Source organism: Cyprinus carpio, chromosome A3, assembly GCF_018340385.1.
Source record: "Cyprinus carpio isolate SPL01 chromosome A3, ASM1834038v1, whole genome shotgun sequence".
Taxonomy (NCBI): Eukaryota; Metazoa; Chordata; class Actinopteri; order Cypriniformes; family Cyprinidae; genus Cyprinus; species Cyprinus carpio.
The window spans coordinates 33,616,239-33,634,029 of NC_056574.1; the positions used below are offsets into that span (position 1 = coordinate 33,616,239).

Below are 17,791 nucleotides of genomic sequence, written 5' to 3' on the forward strand. Positions count from 1 at the left end.
TACAAATAATTCTTATTAACTCTGTTATAATTCTTGATTTTTCAAACTGCTAACACTTTGCATTTTTGAATTATGCATTTACTGTGTGACCAATAATTGTGAATTGTGACTTTGATCGCGCTGGTGCCTCACGCGCACATATTCATTGGAAACAGCAGTCGTTCACCGAGCCATGCAGCGCGAGCAGCGGGCCACTTTGGCATATTTTTGCTAATTATGATTTTTTTCCCGTCGATACTGAAACACATGTGAAATCCAAAGCCTATTTTACCTAATAAATAAGAGTTTAGGTTCAAATGGGCAACATGTTTGGATTTGTCCCGAATGAGAGAGATAAGCCCAACCTTACATTATGTATCGCTTTAAATTATTTTAATTATTATTTTTGTTGTTGTTTATAAGCCTATATTATTATATAGCCTGCTGCAATTATATTTATCCATTAGAATTATATATTTGTAATTCTTGTTCTGTTCTGATAATTTTTTTTACATTTAAAGGATTTGTTGTAAAGTGAAGGGAACTAAAAATGTCCTGTTGAAACATTAGCCTATAGCATTATTAGGCCTGCCGTTATTATTTCTGAATGTAATAAAATGCAACTCTCACAAATGTAATTTATTTTTTAGCTTGTTTTCGTGTATGTTTTTATCCAGCTTTATTTTTTTCATTGCATCTAAAAATGACTTTGTGCATCACATTCACTTCCGTGAACAAAACAAATATAACTTCAGATCCGCCTCTCGCGTTGCTCAGCTGTGGACCATTTCAAAATGTTTGATATAAAGGTTGCTGTCACATTTTATACAGGAATTGTTCATTAAAAAAAAAAAAAAAAAATTATATTGTTAGTTTTATGCTAACATGCAATCAAATCTTCGGATACAATATAAGACGCAAGTTCATTTAGACTATTTAACATGCACTGTGACATTTTACCGTTTCAACTTATAAACTCCTTGAGATTTTAAAGTCAGCTTAATAGTATTGAAATTCAAGTTGAATCTAGTATAAAAAAAAGTTTTAATTGCTTAAATTATTTCTATGAATTAATAAGTTAGCATGACTTTTTCATCATAGCATTTTTTACGAGCTGTATTCGTTTTCTAAAACCAAGCACCCACTTTTTTCTTTTTTAAATCTATCAATCGCTCGCATATCTCCTACAACCTACAAATAAGGGCTAATAGAGGTTCTCTCTTTTATTATTTATTTAATAATGTTTATTCTTGAAGAAAATAAGTATTTATTCTTTAATAAAAACAAGGGACGATCCAAATATTTGTAATGTACAATAATATAGGCCTATATCTGCCTGCAGTTAAAAAAGATATATTTGTTTTGATTCATCCATTTATGTAGGCTACAATTAGCCTATTCTAAAAATAAAAATAAAAATAAATAATAATGTCATAAAAAATGCCATCGGTCTGAATACATTTTACCATTATAGAATTGGGGTAGTAATTTAGGAGGTGAAAATACAGTGAAATTACAAATGGCATTTCAAAGCATGACAACTGAAGGTCTATGAACGTTTCTATGATGCATTTTTTTTAAACAATGGCACTTAAAGTTTTCAACTGAAATATTACTTTTTCAACCATATAGCCTGTGAATAAATAAATAAAATGCATACTTTTCAGTGAAAGAACACTGAGAGTGTAGGTTGCGTCTGGTGTTTGGATTTGTACTTAAATATAATGAGCTCCAAGTTTAAGAATAGCCTACACTATTTTTTTTTTTTACTCTCTTTTCTCTATTTAACAGCATTAACTTACAATTAATACGTCTTCCTTCAGGCAGACTGAATGTTTTCCTGTCTTGCTAAATGTTGGGTCAGTTTGCGCGAGTCCCGCGCGCTGCAAAGCGGGAGCAGCTGACGGAGGATTCCGCTTGGTCTTAAAGCCTTCCGCAAACGCCTACGTTAACAAATAACAATGATTTTGGCAAAAATAATGATAAATTATCAATTGATAATTTGTTATTATTTTGGTCTAGTGAAAATAATAATATGGGCTGCGGGAAAATAATGAATAAAAAGAGTAAGGCTGCTGTGAGTGCAGGCATGTTTCAACCCAGTAACAACACAGCGTTCCTCACAGCCAAAAAACAGACCGAGTTCAGCTCAGCTGGAGGGGGCTGGGGGTAGTTCTGTATAGCTTGTGGGGGTCGAGATAAAGGTGTGAATCTCTTGCTCTTTCATATGGACAGTCTTATGAGGGTTTCAAACTTGCAGAACAGGTTTTAGGACAACTTTAAAAGAAAGGTTTGATCCACTTCAAATGTTGACTATATAGCACAATAAAGTTTATTAGTTATTATAACTTAATTTCAGAGGAAGTTGCCTTAACTTAAAAAAAAAAAAAAAAAAAAAAAAAAAACTGTTGCATTAGGGCGGGGCGATAGGCCTATGGCCTAAAAAAAAAATCCCCGATTTTTTCCACAAAAAAAAATCCAATTTACAATTTAAATCGATTTTTTTTGCCTCCCTACTTAAAATCAATATTCAAATGACAAAGAAATTGTTCAAAACAAGTGTTAATATAACAATATATATTTTTTTTTATACTAGCCCATCATGCATCTAACCATCCACTCGGCTTTAAGAGCTGTTCAGATTAAAACTGGCAGCTCCGCAGTGAGTCAGTGTCATGGACGGAGGACAGACCAAGTGTAGGCCTAAATCAATTTTTCTAGTCTATATTTTCATCTCGTTATGCCGCTGGTTTAGGTTATGTATTTATTTTTATTTCTTATATCAATTATTTGTAAATATAGCAGACACTGTCTAACCGTGTCTACACTGGACGGCCTTGTTCATATAGGGCGAAACATCTCTCACTCTGCAGCAGAGTATGTGAGCGTGGAGCGGCAACAATTTCCCTCCGCGCCTCCTAGCATTTAATAATCACTAAGCTCCTCGGTTCATTGATACCAGAAACACTGCTCCGCCTTCACTCCGTGGCTAAAGTTGAAATGTTATGTTCATAATAGCTTATAAAAATAAAATAAAAATAAATAAATTAATTAATTAAATTACAGAAGAGTTTCAAAGGGGATTAGGCTATTGTGTGCAAACTTTTTGTCCTACCAAACGCCAAACTAATAAAAATTGTCAGCATTAAAAGGTATAATTGCTGCTTTCTGCTGTGCAAATTTTGTTTGTGATGAAAAATAACAGTTTACATTTTCGGTCAGTTATTTTATCTACAGATCGATGAATTTGTTACAGATTTCTGCTCATTCAAAATCAGATACAGATGAAGTAGCCTACTGTAAGATTACATTTGTTTGAATGCATTATTGCGACAGCGATTACGTGTGAATGTGCTGTATCTGTTTAAATCATGCTTTAACCCCGAAAATAATCAGTAAAAGGAAGACAAATTCCTTGAGAACTAGCCTGTAACATCCCGCTCGACTATTGAAACAATTAAAAACATCATATCAGACATAACATCTTTACCAACCTATAACTAAATATGTTTATAATGTGAATTCTTGCTAAATATGCAGTTATCTTCCGGGCTGTTGGCATGACTTGTACTCGTGATGGAGCGGTGCTGGAGCGAGTGAAAACCACGACGCTCCAACTTTTAAAAAATCCGCTCCTCTTCAGTCAGAATCACTCCGCTCCGCTCATACACTGCTCGGCAGCGTGTCTCAAACGCGCGGGGAGGCTTGAGCCCAATCATTCTCAAAACATAAAAATATTTATTTTTATTTCAACTTTCGTTTTTGTGTTTCAGAGGAAAAATCAGTGTTAAGGCATCTCTCATTACAGACCGTTCTGAAAGAGGAATTTATGCAAACGCGTATAAAATTCTTTAAAAACTTTAACAGAGATGTCTAGAGGGTATTTAATAGGTCTGCTTCCCACGTAGATTTTCCAATGGTCGTTCATTTGTCATTATTCAACTAATCGCAAGTTTATATTAAATTTACAACTATAATCCAGCCTTAATATATTCCGCACTCAAGAATATGCATTAAGTTTGTCACAAAGCACAGGCAGAAGTAGCCTAATAATTATGAAAAAGGAGACATTTTAATTATTTATTAATAAACAAATGTTTTCTTGTCGGCTGCAAGATGAAATTCACAGTGCTGACTCTCTCCACATGGACGCGCCTTTAAAGAGAAATACAACCTTCACAGATTACATAATGCTTTCGTTTTGAATTGATTCATTTAAAAGACATTTCAAGCTTTCTGTAGATATATTTCTCATGTATGTGAGACACCATAATTTTCAGTTATTTCATTATCAGGAAAAAGATCACGTAATCGAGAGGGCGCCTCCCTGTCATGCATGCACATTAATGATTTTCGCACAAACACTTGAATATGAATAATAATTCACATTTTTTGATATGCATTACAAAGTAAATAATTTTTTACATGTAATTATCCAAAATAAAACCAAACAAGATTTGTAATGAAGATAAAATATGTAGACAAATAAGAATAAATGCTGCACGTGCACTCAGCATCATGCAGAGCAAATCTTGCACTGATATTTTACGGAATATTATACATTTTATATTATGCATTTAAATGCGGCTGCCATTTATTTATTTATTTTATTTATTTATTTTACTTTACTTAAATTATATGAAAGCAAGCAAAGAAGACTCCATTTAAAATCACTGAAGTTGTCAATTAATGAAGCTCTTTTTTTTTACATCGTGTGCACTTTGTTGATAAGTGATGACGTTGTATCAATCCATCCATTCTTTAGAGTTGCAATGATTTAGTTAAATCATGCAGGTTTAATTTATTCGTTTCTTGTTTTAATTAGGCCTAAATAATGGGAGCGAAATTATACAGTGCCTTACGTTTTACTAAAATAAAGAAAATAATTTATAAAACAGCAAGCCTAGCTCACAATAGGCTACCACTTTTAATGCTCCGATGCAAAATAAACCACATTTTCTTTTTAATAATATAACACATAATTCATATTATATAAATAATACTGCACACTATTTAAATGTGTCTAATCTAAATTATGGTGTAGAGAAAATATAAGCACAGGCTCATAGGCTTGACATTTATCCTGCTTGAATTCGTTCTAAGAAACGCACATATCTTCATAAGGACTAAACTTTCATCAGTGAATATTAAATTTTTTTTATTTCATTTTCCCCGACTGCAGTCAAATATAACACTTCGGTGAGGCAAAGCTAACGTCTATTTGCGAAAATGTGCTTTGATGCGCTTGTTCGAAAACTTGTGATTAAAGCGCCACTCAGCGGTCAAAAGCTGCAAATGCACTTTGCAGACGCCGCGGCGGCGGTACGAGCGGCGGTAGAAACAACGTTTTGGATGTCCACCTAATGTATGTTGCCCAAATCCTGTTATTACACTAGGTTTGCTCACCAAAAATGTTTAGGTTTTTCATGCATTTTCCATTTGTTTTGCCTCTGTACCTTTAAAAATTCCTTTGTGATTGGCTAACTTCTTTGCATATGAAATAAGTAACTGAACACTCAATCGGTGTTGATATGCAACTGGAGATGCTTCTATCACACCTGCAACACCAAAATCGAACCTATTTGCTATACTTACTGTTATTATCTCGCAGTTGCCTGTTAACAGTCTGCTTGCTGATACGATTACATGATGTGTATTTGCGTTTCCTGACCTTGCTGGTTTGGTCAGCATTTCTGTTGAGCTGTCTCCTCTCCTCGTCCCAGCGGCTCTGTGCTTCCTGTAGTTGTCTCTCTAGACTCTGCTGCGCCTGGCGGCTGTCTTCCTTGACGCTGCTCAGAGACGTCTGCAGCTCAGCTATCACCTGTGTGGACACATCCAAACACACGCTCGTTCATCTTATAACAGATATGTCAGCAACAGGCTCCTGAGCTCAGTGATCAGTCAAGCTCCTCAGGGTCTGTTTAATTACTCAGATAATGGATTCTGCTGAATTTAATGCTTGGCCATCTGGAGTCACAGTCTCCAACAATGTCTTTGAGGTTTTCAGCAGATCTTATGACTGGAAGCTAGGATCTCAAATTTAGCTGCTGGTGTTACATAATCAATCACCTCCAATATGTGCTTTGAATGCAGATAAACCAAGAAGAAATGGGTTCAGAGCTTCGGTGTGTGAGAAACTTCTGTAATTTAAGGCAGTTCAACTACAGTCAAGCTACTCTTTGTAGTAAAAAAGGCAGTGAACGTCACTGAAAGCTACTCTCAAAAGAGTGCTCATTTCATTAAAACTATTAAATTGTAATTCTACAAACAATATGGGAATATATGAGCAGTACTGATGTGATACCAAAAAAAAAGGGAACCGCAATGATCTCTGTAATCTTGAATTACAGTTATTTAAATAATCCTAGTAAACACTTATTTATTTTTAACTGACTGAAAAAACATAGTAATTAACTAAGTCTTTATTTTTCTATAGAAAAGCTTATGTCACATCCATGCAATGACTTGAAAACACTACTAAGGGGCCATTTACACAAATATGTTTTCAGCCAAAAATGGGAAAGTTTTTATGCGTTTTGCCTGTTCATTTACATGACAATAGTGTTTTGGGGACTGTGCAAGTTTTTGAAAATGGCACCATTATCGTTTCCGATAATCTTTAATCTTTGAAAACGGTGATGTCATGTGCATGCGAAGTATGTGTTATATACGTAGACATGTCGTAGTACGTGTCGATTTTAAAGGCAAGCGCGAACAAACATACAAAAAAATGGTGGAGTACATGGTACTGTTGTTGCTGCTCAAGAGTTTGCTAACGCTTCTTCAGCAAAGTGTGGATTTACTTCACCAATATTACAACCAACAGCAGAGACACATCATATACAACATATAATCATCACTTCCCTACAGATACTGATTACTAACAAGCTGACAATGCCAACTACTGGCCTGGTATACGTAATACAGCGTTTTTGGCCTTTTTTGCGGATATGTGTAAACTCAAATCATTTTGAAAACACTGTCGTCTATACGTGAAACTTTTTAAAAACGCAAAGGAAAAACTTTTCCATTTTTGACTATACCGTTGTCGTGTAAACGTAGCCAAAGAAAGGACTTGTTTGATTTCTGATTCAATTAGGGTTGTGCAAAACCCTACATGACCAAAACAGTGGATCTCAGAATACATTAATACTGCACTGGTTTCACTATTTTAATTTTATATTAATAAGTGAGCTAATGACACGCTACTGAAAAACTTTACATGATTTCACCGATTATGCATAAGCAACAGTGTGTAATGTCAACACCTTAACACCAACTGTTTTTTTGTTTGTTTGTTTTTTTTGCGAGAAAGCCTAATTTTTCCCCCCAATTAATTTGCATGTTTATCTGCATTCTGTAATCGTATGCAATGTTTATGATTAGATGTCAAGACCATAAAAAAAGTAAACTAAAAATCCCATACTGGTTTTTAATTATAAACAGATTTCGATGGTTATCATTTTGTTGTCCATGTAAACACTTAATGCCTGTTAAAATCTTTGTCTTTGTCAAGCGCAGATGAAGGTCTAGCCTCTAGCCTTTCCAGCGTCCTGTCAGAATCAGTGTTGTTAAGGCCCAAATGAGAACCGTACCGTAAAATCCCAAATGAGCACCCATTCATCAGTCACTCTTCACATTTCACACACACAACCCAAACCAGAAAAAGAACAGAGGAGCATGGAGAGAGAAGACGGAGTGTGTAATGAAGCTCTAGCGAGATGAAAATGAGAAAAACTGGCCCTTTGAAATCTTGCAGGCCAAATTCAGATTCTATTTCAACTGCAGCCAAGAGAGCAGCAGCGGCAGCAGCAGTGCACAGGGCAGCGGTGCAGCTCAGGCCTAGACAGATAACTGTTTATTGTGCAGAAATGTTCGGAGGAATGGTTTTACTGGAATCCGCTCATTGTGTGGGAGTTGGGAGTGAACTTGGAGCGGACACAGAGGGACAGATTAGGCTTATTTTGTCAGTGGGCGAACCACATGAAAGCACCAAACGCCCCATTATTATAGTAACATAAGTTCTCATGCTAATAATTATTTGGCTATACAGATTCTTGCATCAAGTCTTTTGCCTGAAGGAACACACTCATCCCTCGATTGTTATTCCTCGCACTTGATTTTTGAGAATTTTGGTTTTAATGGCTTCAGAACATCTTCTTGCAACATAAAGCCTCTCTTTAGTTTGAGGGAAACGTTACACTGTAGCTATGAGGTCTTGACTGTATCCTAATGTCTTTCTGCTGGATGACTGTACCGTTATGGACCAAAAATATACGTAACAGAAATGATGGATCGGTGCACGGGTTAACAGTTAATAATAGTTTCTACCAAAACACCAGGGTTACTACAGTATATAAAAGTAGAAAAACTGTGATAACTTCACATTAGAATCTACGGGCATAAAAAAAAAAAAAAAAAAAACAAGAAATGATTTATAACAAGATTTTTACATTTACTATAGAAAATGTGTTATATGCAGAACACTTGGTATTTCAAGTGGATGCTTGCATTTTACAATGTATGAAATTCTCTAGATTCTCTAGGTCTCAACATTTTTCAATGCAAGTCTATAGAGTTTTTGCCACAATACAAAAACTGTAAGTCTGATCGCTAAGGAAGAAAATATCACACCTCTGATTGAGAAGGTACCAGAAATTAGAAGAGAACCAAAACATTAAGAGCTAGCTTTGATATAGTGGTTTGAAGTTATTTAAATACATAACAAAAAACACACTTGTAAATAAAATATTATAATCAGACAGCCTGGTGCAGATCTGAAACACATTAAAAGTAAGTCAACCACAGCCACATCATGATACGAGTATTGGCGTGTGATCTTTTACTTGATCAGATTATTTCATTAGTGTGCACTTATGAAGTGTGTTACTAAATTTACACCACAATATTCAAGTTAAAACAGTAAAAGTACCGTAGTAACTATGGTATTTTGGTGGCTACTATTGTAAATGTTTGAAAGAGAAGCAACATAGTTTATTTTAGCATGAAATTAAATCTGAAAGAGTGAAATTTGTAAACCTCGGAGCTGTACTGTTTTCATATGCACATGATAAAAAATGAATAACGCAGCAACTCTCACACACATATCCATATGATGGTGGTGGTGAAAGGAGAGCTGTCGAAAGCAAAGCTTGTTTGGATAACACCTTGCCTCATTATTAGTTGGAGAGCTTCAAACACTTGCGAGATTAAAGGTCAGTCAAAGAGGAGCTGGATATCCAAAATGCTAATTAAAAACACTCCAGTACAGTGCATGCTCAGAGCCGGAGCTGAGATCACTCTTGACAATGTATGGCATGGTATGGATTTAATTGGCGCATTTCACATGCAATTACACAGCTTTGGGCACATCTGAGAGACATCGGTTGATGGCATAGATTAGTACATGCTTCAGAAGTTCAAAGGACACTTGTCTATATAACCTAACAATGCCTTACGGGACGCTACAGCAACAGCATTCTTTCAGGGTTATTCTTCCAAGGCCAAGCGGACATATTAAAGGAGAAATTTTCAAGAATTTTCATGTTACTCTTCTTGTATACAATGACAAACATAGTGAGAGATAGTACAAAAAGAGGGTAAACACTCCATCATTTCTATGACCTCAAAACGAACTCAAATAAAAAGGGCCACAAATAAATAATTTAGCTTTAGATCCATGCTATATTATAAAATTGGAGAACTTTACAACCCACCTGCAACTAAACTGAAACAGCAGTAACTTTAAACTGAACTGGGTCACACTTTAGTGAGCAATTCTCACTACTAAGTAATTGTTAACTATAGCTGGGTTTCCATCCAAAGTTGCGAATTTAACTTGTGCGCAAAATTGAAAAAATCGCACAAAACTGTTTGCTGCTGATGCTGCTGTTTGGCAACGCAGTCCTTTAACAGTTCTGGGAGGTAATTGTACAGAAATACTTTGATGACAGACTTTGCTCGGGCATTTCCGAATGACCATATAACAACATTTCAGATTCTGTGTAACAAGATCGGTCCGCTGGTTAGTCGGGATTAACCGTCCCATAGCGCAGTCACATGACTTTTTTGATGCACTTGTAGGAATTTATTCGCAAAATGCATTTCCATCTCCCATTATTCGCATTAACCCTTTTTTGCACAAGTCAAAAACCACCTCAAGTGAGCATAAAAACAGTTTTGCGAATTAAGGCATTTTTATTCGAAATTCAATGTTTACATCACTCGATTCTGATGCGATACTTCAAAATGTGCATAAAAGCAGGGTGATGGAAACCCAACTTATGACTTATTAATAGTATGTAAGGTAGTTGTTAAGTTTAGGTATGATGTAGGATTAAGGGATGCAGAATATGGTCATGCAGAACAAGACATTAATATGTGCTTTATAAGTACTAATAAACAGTCAATATGTTAATAATATGCATCCTAATAAGCAACTAGTTAATAGTGAGAATTGGTCCCTGAAATAAAGTGTTACCCTGAACTTTTTAAAAATGAAACCAGTTACTATAAACTAGAAAAAAACAAAAAACAAAACAACAACAACTAAAAACTAAACTAAAATTAACAACAAGAGTGAAAGCTAAAACGAAATGAAAATGAAAATACAAATTTTACATAAAATCAAAACTAAATCAATAAGGCTACTTTTAAGTTTCTGTTTTTGGGTGGACTGTTCCTAACAAGAGTGCTTACAAGAGGAGTAAGCAAATGGAGGCCTGCGCTCTTTGGTGTGGAGGAGGCGCATTTAATGTGTATTAAACAAAGACATGTTCCCACCAAATGCGAGTGGGAAACAAGAGAGAGGAAAAACTATGTTTATCCAGCGAATGCCAATTTTGTGCCTTGGAAAAGGAATGAATCATCAGTGGCCTTCTCAGAGGTTATTTAGAAATGGGAAAACGCCTGTGAACTCTTTTTCTCTCACACTCAAAGTGTGCTCTTTTGATGTCAAGCATTGTGTAATTTAATAGGCCTGTGTTTTCACACAACATCTGCTTGTCAACCTGACGTTCAGCGCTCTGTGTTGTGGAGAGAACTGGAATAAAAAGAGCGATCGTTTGAGCTGGGACTAAGGTAATGAGAGGCAATTATGAGAGGCCCACAACCTCACAGTGAACAGTGCATTTTCACAACTTCTACAGTGTTTGCGGAGTTCAGATCTGTGTTAATCTTACACACAGAGAAGAATGAAGGTTATTCTTCTGAACCCGAGCGAGTGTAATGGCGTTGAGGCTGAGCAGATTAAATCTAATGTTTAACACATGGCAGAGGCCGGCTTCAGTAACACACATGATGGGATACAGAGGAGAGATAAGCGCTTAGACACCCTCAGAACACCCACTAGACCTGAGTGTGAAATCACGGCAGGGAATGGAGAGTGGGCAACAAGTGCTGAGTACAAGTATTATCAGGGGGTACAAAATGAAACGCACGTGTCCAACACCTCAGAGGGCAAGTTGTGTTATGAAGGCAGAGGAAAAAAAAGTGTTGAGGAAGCCACTCTAACCCTGCGGTTTGCCAAGCTTCTCATAACTGAAAGTAGTTCACTACAGACAAGGCAAGCAGGCTTAATAAAGTAATTATCTGCAGCACAGTTATTAAAAAATACATAAAACCAAATAGAAATAAATCAGATTTTTTATATATATATTAAGTTAGTGACTGTGAGTTGGTCATTTCTGGTATGCAGCACATCGAATTTCCTCATTATATCTGGATCATTATTTCGACACATTAGATCAAATCTGATCAGACGGCATCCAAAAGTGCCTATATACAGTCCAACAGCACTGTTTGTTTCCCTCCTCTCATCTGTGTTTGTTCCAGACAGTCTGTGCATTGGTAGGGGAATTTTCCTCTTTCTGCAGGTTACACTGTTACGCCAGCAGGTGGCGACAAGTTACTGTTTTTATGAATAATTAATTGAATCATTCACTCAATTCACACATTTTTAATAGGAAAAGAAAAGCACAAACAACTATTACCACCTGATCTGTGAGGACCTGCTGATAAATTGTTAGATTTTTATGAACTAATATGATCTTCATTAAAAAAATTACAGCAGTACCAGAGGATATGCCAAAAAATGTCAACATCCTCAAAAATGGCAACATCCTCTAAAATCAATATAAAATAAAAAGAATAAAAACACCTATGATTTTCAATTTATTTCACAATTGAGAAAAAGAAAACATGAAAAATTCTTCAAAAACTTTGAGATTAATATTTGATATATTATATTAAGACATATATGATAAGACATGAAAATGTACTGCATAGCAGGAATGACACCGTAAACTACATTGAAGCTATTTACAGTAAGTTATGTAATGTCCTTGGAGTTCAAACATGGCACTGACAACATTCCCATAATTCCCATGGAGTGCATGAACTGATGAAATGTATGGACAGTGAATGCAAGTCGCTCTGAATAAAAGCACCTGCCAAATACATGTTTTTGAACAGTTACTTTTAAAATAGCCTGTCTCAAGCTGCAGCAATCAGTTTCATTCATTTTTGTGCTGTTTTTGCACTCTCATCCAAGGGAACGCTTCCGGTGTGTATGTCCGTGCTGCTACAGCAAAAGCGTCCTGCGCATTCATATGGGCTGAATACTGCCAAAGATTATATAGTATCTATAAGCTAAAATTAAAAGTGTTCAATTAAAGCTCCCTATCTGACTCATTTTAGAGTTGCTACTGAGTTTTGAAGTCAGCAAAAAGCGTCACACATAGGCTAATCATGACCGATCATTGTTTACATTATTATTCTTCAGTTATACTGTTAGGTCAACAATGGCTTAATGCTTTGATATTGAGCAGTTTTAGGGCTGGGATATATCTAATCTATGTTGTATTTATTATATTAGCAGATATATCAGTGCCACTTTAAATAAATTCGAATAAATGATACTGTGTAATGAATATTTGCAGTTTCTCAGACACATGACTAGAAGCTTAAATGTACTTCAGAGGTTTAAATATTAGTATGCTTTATTCTAAGCAGATGTAAGCAGTTCTTTAAAAAGTATTAATATAAAAAGTTCATTTTTTTTTTCTGTGGTGATTTGTGTTTGTTGTCATTGTGTGCTCCTGAGTGTGTCCTAAAATATGACTACCGCTACACAGAACATAGATACACAGATGTAGATTCCCACTTTCTGTGTAACATCATGAAAGAGCAATTTAACAAGGTGGCTTAGTAGCACCGATCAGCAGGAAGAGAAAAGTAAAAGTTAATGAATAACAGGTAACATCTATGAGTCATTTCACTCGGCGGCCATCTTTGAAACCCCTCCTATCTCTTTGAAATTCTCCAAAACGGTTCAACAAGCATATGATTAAATTATATATTTGAAATCACCAATGAAATCTGACAACGACTGTCTCATAAATGTTGTTCCTTTTGCTCAAATAGCATTAAAAAAGCTTATTTTTCAGGCTAGACCAGCCAATGCACATGTGCAGTCCTAAGCATGCTTCTCATGCTGCATTCACGCCATGTTGTAATTACTGTGATTTCGAGATGACACGTGATACTCTGCTTGGAGCTGTTCACACCCTTGGACTCGGAACTATTGCACTATCAATGCCTAAACGCAGATCTGTCTATCTGGACTGAATAGCAGGACATTCTGTTATTTCTTCCTTTTAAGCTTCCCCCAGGACATTCAAACAATCGTGTTTACCTGTGCAGACTTGGCCAGCTTCTGATTATATTCCTTCTCAAGATGCTTAAACCTGCTGTTGGTCTGTAATGAAAGAGAACACAGGAGAAAAGGGTGTTAGAAACAGAGAGTGCTGACACATGACACCGGATCGGCTGGCGGAAAGCACGGCAAGTCGCTTCGCCATGACCTCTGCGACTGGCAGGCATGTTGGCATGCGTGTGGCTGGAGCTCTGGGCTCAGGGCCAGGCCTGACACCACAACAGCACACGGGCCTTTCATCAGAAGCCAACTTATCACCACTTAACAGGAAGAGAGAGAACAATATCCCACCCTTATCTGCAAAACAAGAAAATTATATGCAAAAACAAAACAAAAAACCCACCAAGCTTTTAAGAGCAAGAACATGAAAACCAACAAAAAACAAAGATAAAATAATATACAAGTTTAACAGATAGATGTGCTTTTGTTGCTTGCTTACAAGCAAACTGATATTAGTAAAAGATTGACAGAAAAAAGGAGTTTACTGCTGGTTGCTTTGTTGACGATATGAGTAGCAATCCACCACTGTAATGATACCTACATATCATAAACCTGTAAAAATAGGAATCGAACAGTTTGTCTCAGCCAAGGAGGTCTAATATAGGGTAAGATGAGCGCCCCAGCTTATTTTTTTCTTTTGTTTATAGATAGCACAAAATTTCATCTCAACACATACCTAGATGTAGAGCTATCCATTAGCATTCTCATTCCTCTCAATGGCAGTTGCTTGGCTGGTGCACAAAGCCCCAAAAAAGTGTGACCTACATTTATTTTGAACCAATCAATTGATGTGAAAATGTCATGTGACTGATCGCCCTATATTAGAACTCTTAGAGCAGACAAGAAAATTTCATGTTAAGAAACCTCTAAAAACACATTAGCTGTTGAAACACATTTGTGGTTTATGTGTGGCTTGCAAAAAATCAATTTCCCCGGAATACCTAAGAATTTTTTAAATATTGTGAAAGTCCACATAAGGTTGACAACAAAGCTTCCACACCAACACAACGAACTAAACTCAACTTTTTAATGTTAAAGCTCTAGTGTGAAAAGCCTTCAGTAAAATATGTAAAGTGATCACATGCACTTGCAGGTGAAGTCGATGGTGAGGTTGATGCTACTGATCAAGTGGGCCGGAGGCATCAACACATGAGCTACTACTAAAACACACACACACACACACACACACACACACACACACACACACACACACACACACACACACACACACACACACACACACACACACACACACACACACACAGATCCATCCCTTTCTCTCTCATCCTGTCAGTCACTGTATACCCCCTCGAGCCTTTCAGACTGACGAGAGAAACAAAGCAACTCTAGCATCTATAAAAAGGATATTTATTGTTTTTTGCTGCTTGTGTTGCCATAGAGACCCTACGTTTGCTTAATACTGCCAATGGGTAATGGGGAACTTTGTGTGATTGACATTTGGAATGGCAAATATGTGCCTTATGCTTAAAACAACAGTTACACCAACACTGAAAACTCAACTTCGCCTGTCTAAATAGTATCATGACATAATTTCTGTTGAAGACAAAAGGATATGTCTATCTGAACATTCTTTCCACTGAATCCAGCACTTTTCTATAGAATGAATATGCATGAGGACAGATACTGCTGAAATTTGACATCCATTCCCAAAATCTGGATCTAAATTTTGATCTGTTCCTAATACAAAGCGTCCATCCATCCTCCTGTCCTGTGTCAGGCAGAGAAACATCCTGGATGGATGGCCAGTCCATAACAGGACTCACACAAAGCTAAAAGAATATAAGACTTGGAATATAATTCACAAATTAAATGAACTAATTTTATGGTACTTTTATTTGGTACAATACCTGGTAACTATATGTTTTCATTGTATGGAAGAGCACAGCATGTATATTCTGCTAAACATCTCTTTTAATGTTCTATGAAAGACAACATGAGTAAATGATGACAGAACTTTCATTAAAATAAAACAAACAACAACAACAAAACAAAAACTAATCCTGTAACGTGCCAACACTGATCTAAGAACAGAGGATCCGATGAACAGAGGGTGTTTAATGGACCTGCACTGATATACACAAGTATAGAAAAACACAAACCGTAAGAAAGCTGAAAAGTGAAGCTAGCAAATGTCTGTACTTTGCCAAAGGCATCTTAGAGCTACAGGCTCTTTGAGCTTCTATCACATGCTGCAATCGCTTCACAATATTGTGGGTGTGAGTCCATGGCCTTTGACGTGTGAACGCTGTATTTGAACGTTACTGTATTTGAAAGCATAAAGCATGCAGCGCTAAGCCAAACTTCATTAACAATCTAATTCTGGAGCTGAGCAATCACAACACTCACCCTTCCAATTATACATATTAAAACAGAAGGAAAATAAACAGCACCACACATACCTACAAGGATAATATGAAATGTAATTATTATTTATTTTTAAAACAGAACAATTAGGTTTGATAGTGTAAAAAGTACAAGGCTGGCAGGCATTTCTCCACATTTTTGCAGTATGTGTGCTTAGAGATTTTTGGGGATTGCTACATTGGATTGTGTTGCTTGAAGAGGAAGACTTTTTTGTAAACATAGTTTTAAAAGCAACGGGCATTCTCATGTACCCAAACTGCCTTGGGTTTAGTGGATCCTGGTGTTGGGGAAAGAGATTGTGCGTACACAAACTTAAAGGATCAGTTCTCCCAAAAATAAAAATTGTCATCATATACTTACCCTCATGTTGTTTTCAAATCAAAATGAGGTGTACTTTTTCATATAATGAAAGCATATTGAGACCAGGGGTCATCAAACTCCAGAAGAACAAAAAAAATATACACAATATTATAAAAGCTGATGTGGGAGTAAGAAAGAAATACAAGTCAGTATCAAGCTAGACAAGTCAAGTCATGCCAGTTGCTCACCTCAAGCAAGTCAAAGTGCTAAGCACCAAGTCTGATCACATTACCAAATACAAAAAGAGATTATTTTACTCTGAAATGATATAATACATAAATAAGAAATAATAATAATAATCATAATCATACTCAATCTTTATCAACATTGTGACAGTTGTAGAAAACTTGCATTACAAAACAAACTACTATTACAAGACGGAAAATTATATTTCACATTTATATAACTTCAGAAAATAGAAAAAGTCATAAATAAGAATAAGTCAGATATAAATAAGTCATACGGACTACAATGCTGGTCACTGTTTTCATTTCATTGAAAAAAAGATTTACCAGTAAAAGAGTGGATGCTTTATTCTAATGATTTACCATCTCAAAACTCATAAAACACTCACAGTCAAGGTCGTTCAAAGTTAGACAGATGAGCAAATGTTTGACCAGCCTGTTAGCTGTCAGACTCTGTTCCGTGTCTCATGTTGTGTTTTCCTCCCCCACGTGCTACAGTTTTGTGATTATGCCCATATTTGTTTTTTCCTGTTCCTATTCTTATTTAGTTCAATTGATCCCAGGTGGGTCCCATTAGTTTCTGTGTATTTAAAGTGTGTTCTGCCCTTCGTTTCCTGTCCACTGTTAAATGTCATTTTGTGTTCTTTGTTTCCCGTGTTCCTGTGTTACCTTCTTTGAGTTTATTTAATACTTTGGATTTTGCTTTACTCCTCGTCTCTTCGCCCCTTCGTTCCCATGCTCCCAGTGCATGTCTTGACAGAACAGCGGACCTAAACAGTTCTCCCGTGTTTTTGTTTTGAATAATCTTTGGTTTTTCCATTGTTCTCCACTCGGTATGAGGACCGCCCTGCTGTCAGGCGCGGGCTGCACCGTTGTCGGCCGCGATGAAGGCGAGTCTGCCGGCCGCTCTGAAGTCAAGCCTGCCAGCCGCTCCGAAAAGACAAGCCTGCCAGCCCCGCCGAAGACAAGCCCGCTGACCGCACAATTGTCAAGCCCGCTAGCCACGCTGTTGTCAAGTCCACCAGGCGCGGCTTCCACAAACCCACCGCCAACTCCTGAGTCAAGTTTGCAGGCCACTCCGAAGGCAAGCTCGCAGGCCGCTCTGAAGTCAGGCCTGCCAGCCACCCCTGAGCTCGCTCCAGTAACGGCTCCAGCCCCAGAGCTCGCT

At 36.7% G+C, this 17,791-nt stretch overlaps 1 protein-coding gene across 6 annotated transcripts in view; it reads right to left on the bottom strand.

Moving 5' to 3' along the window:
• The window catches only part of LOC109053865 (centrosomal protein of 112 kDa-like), a 178,200-nt gene that overhangs the window by 60,838 nt on the left and 99,571 nt on the right, over positions 1-17,791 (bottom strand). For 5 of the 6 annotated variants that reach the window (XM_042731031.1, XM_042730999.1, XM_042731009.1 and 2 more), the window contains 2 exons: positions 13,673-13,735; positions 5,651-5,800 (listed from right to left, as the gene is read on the bottom strand). In XM_042731031.1, the coding sequence (XP_042586965.1) occupies positions 5,651-5,800; positions 13,673-13,735 (213 nt within the window). The remainder of the gene's footprint in view (positions 1-5,650; positions 5,801-13,672; positions 13,736-17,791) is intronic. The other variant, XM_042731025.1, reaches the window with a different exon arrangement.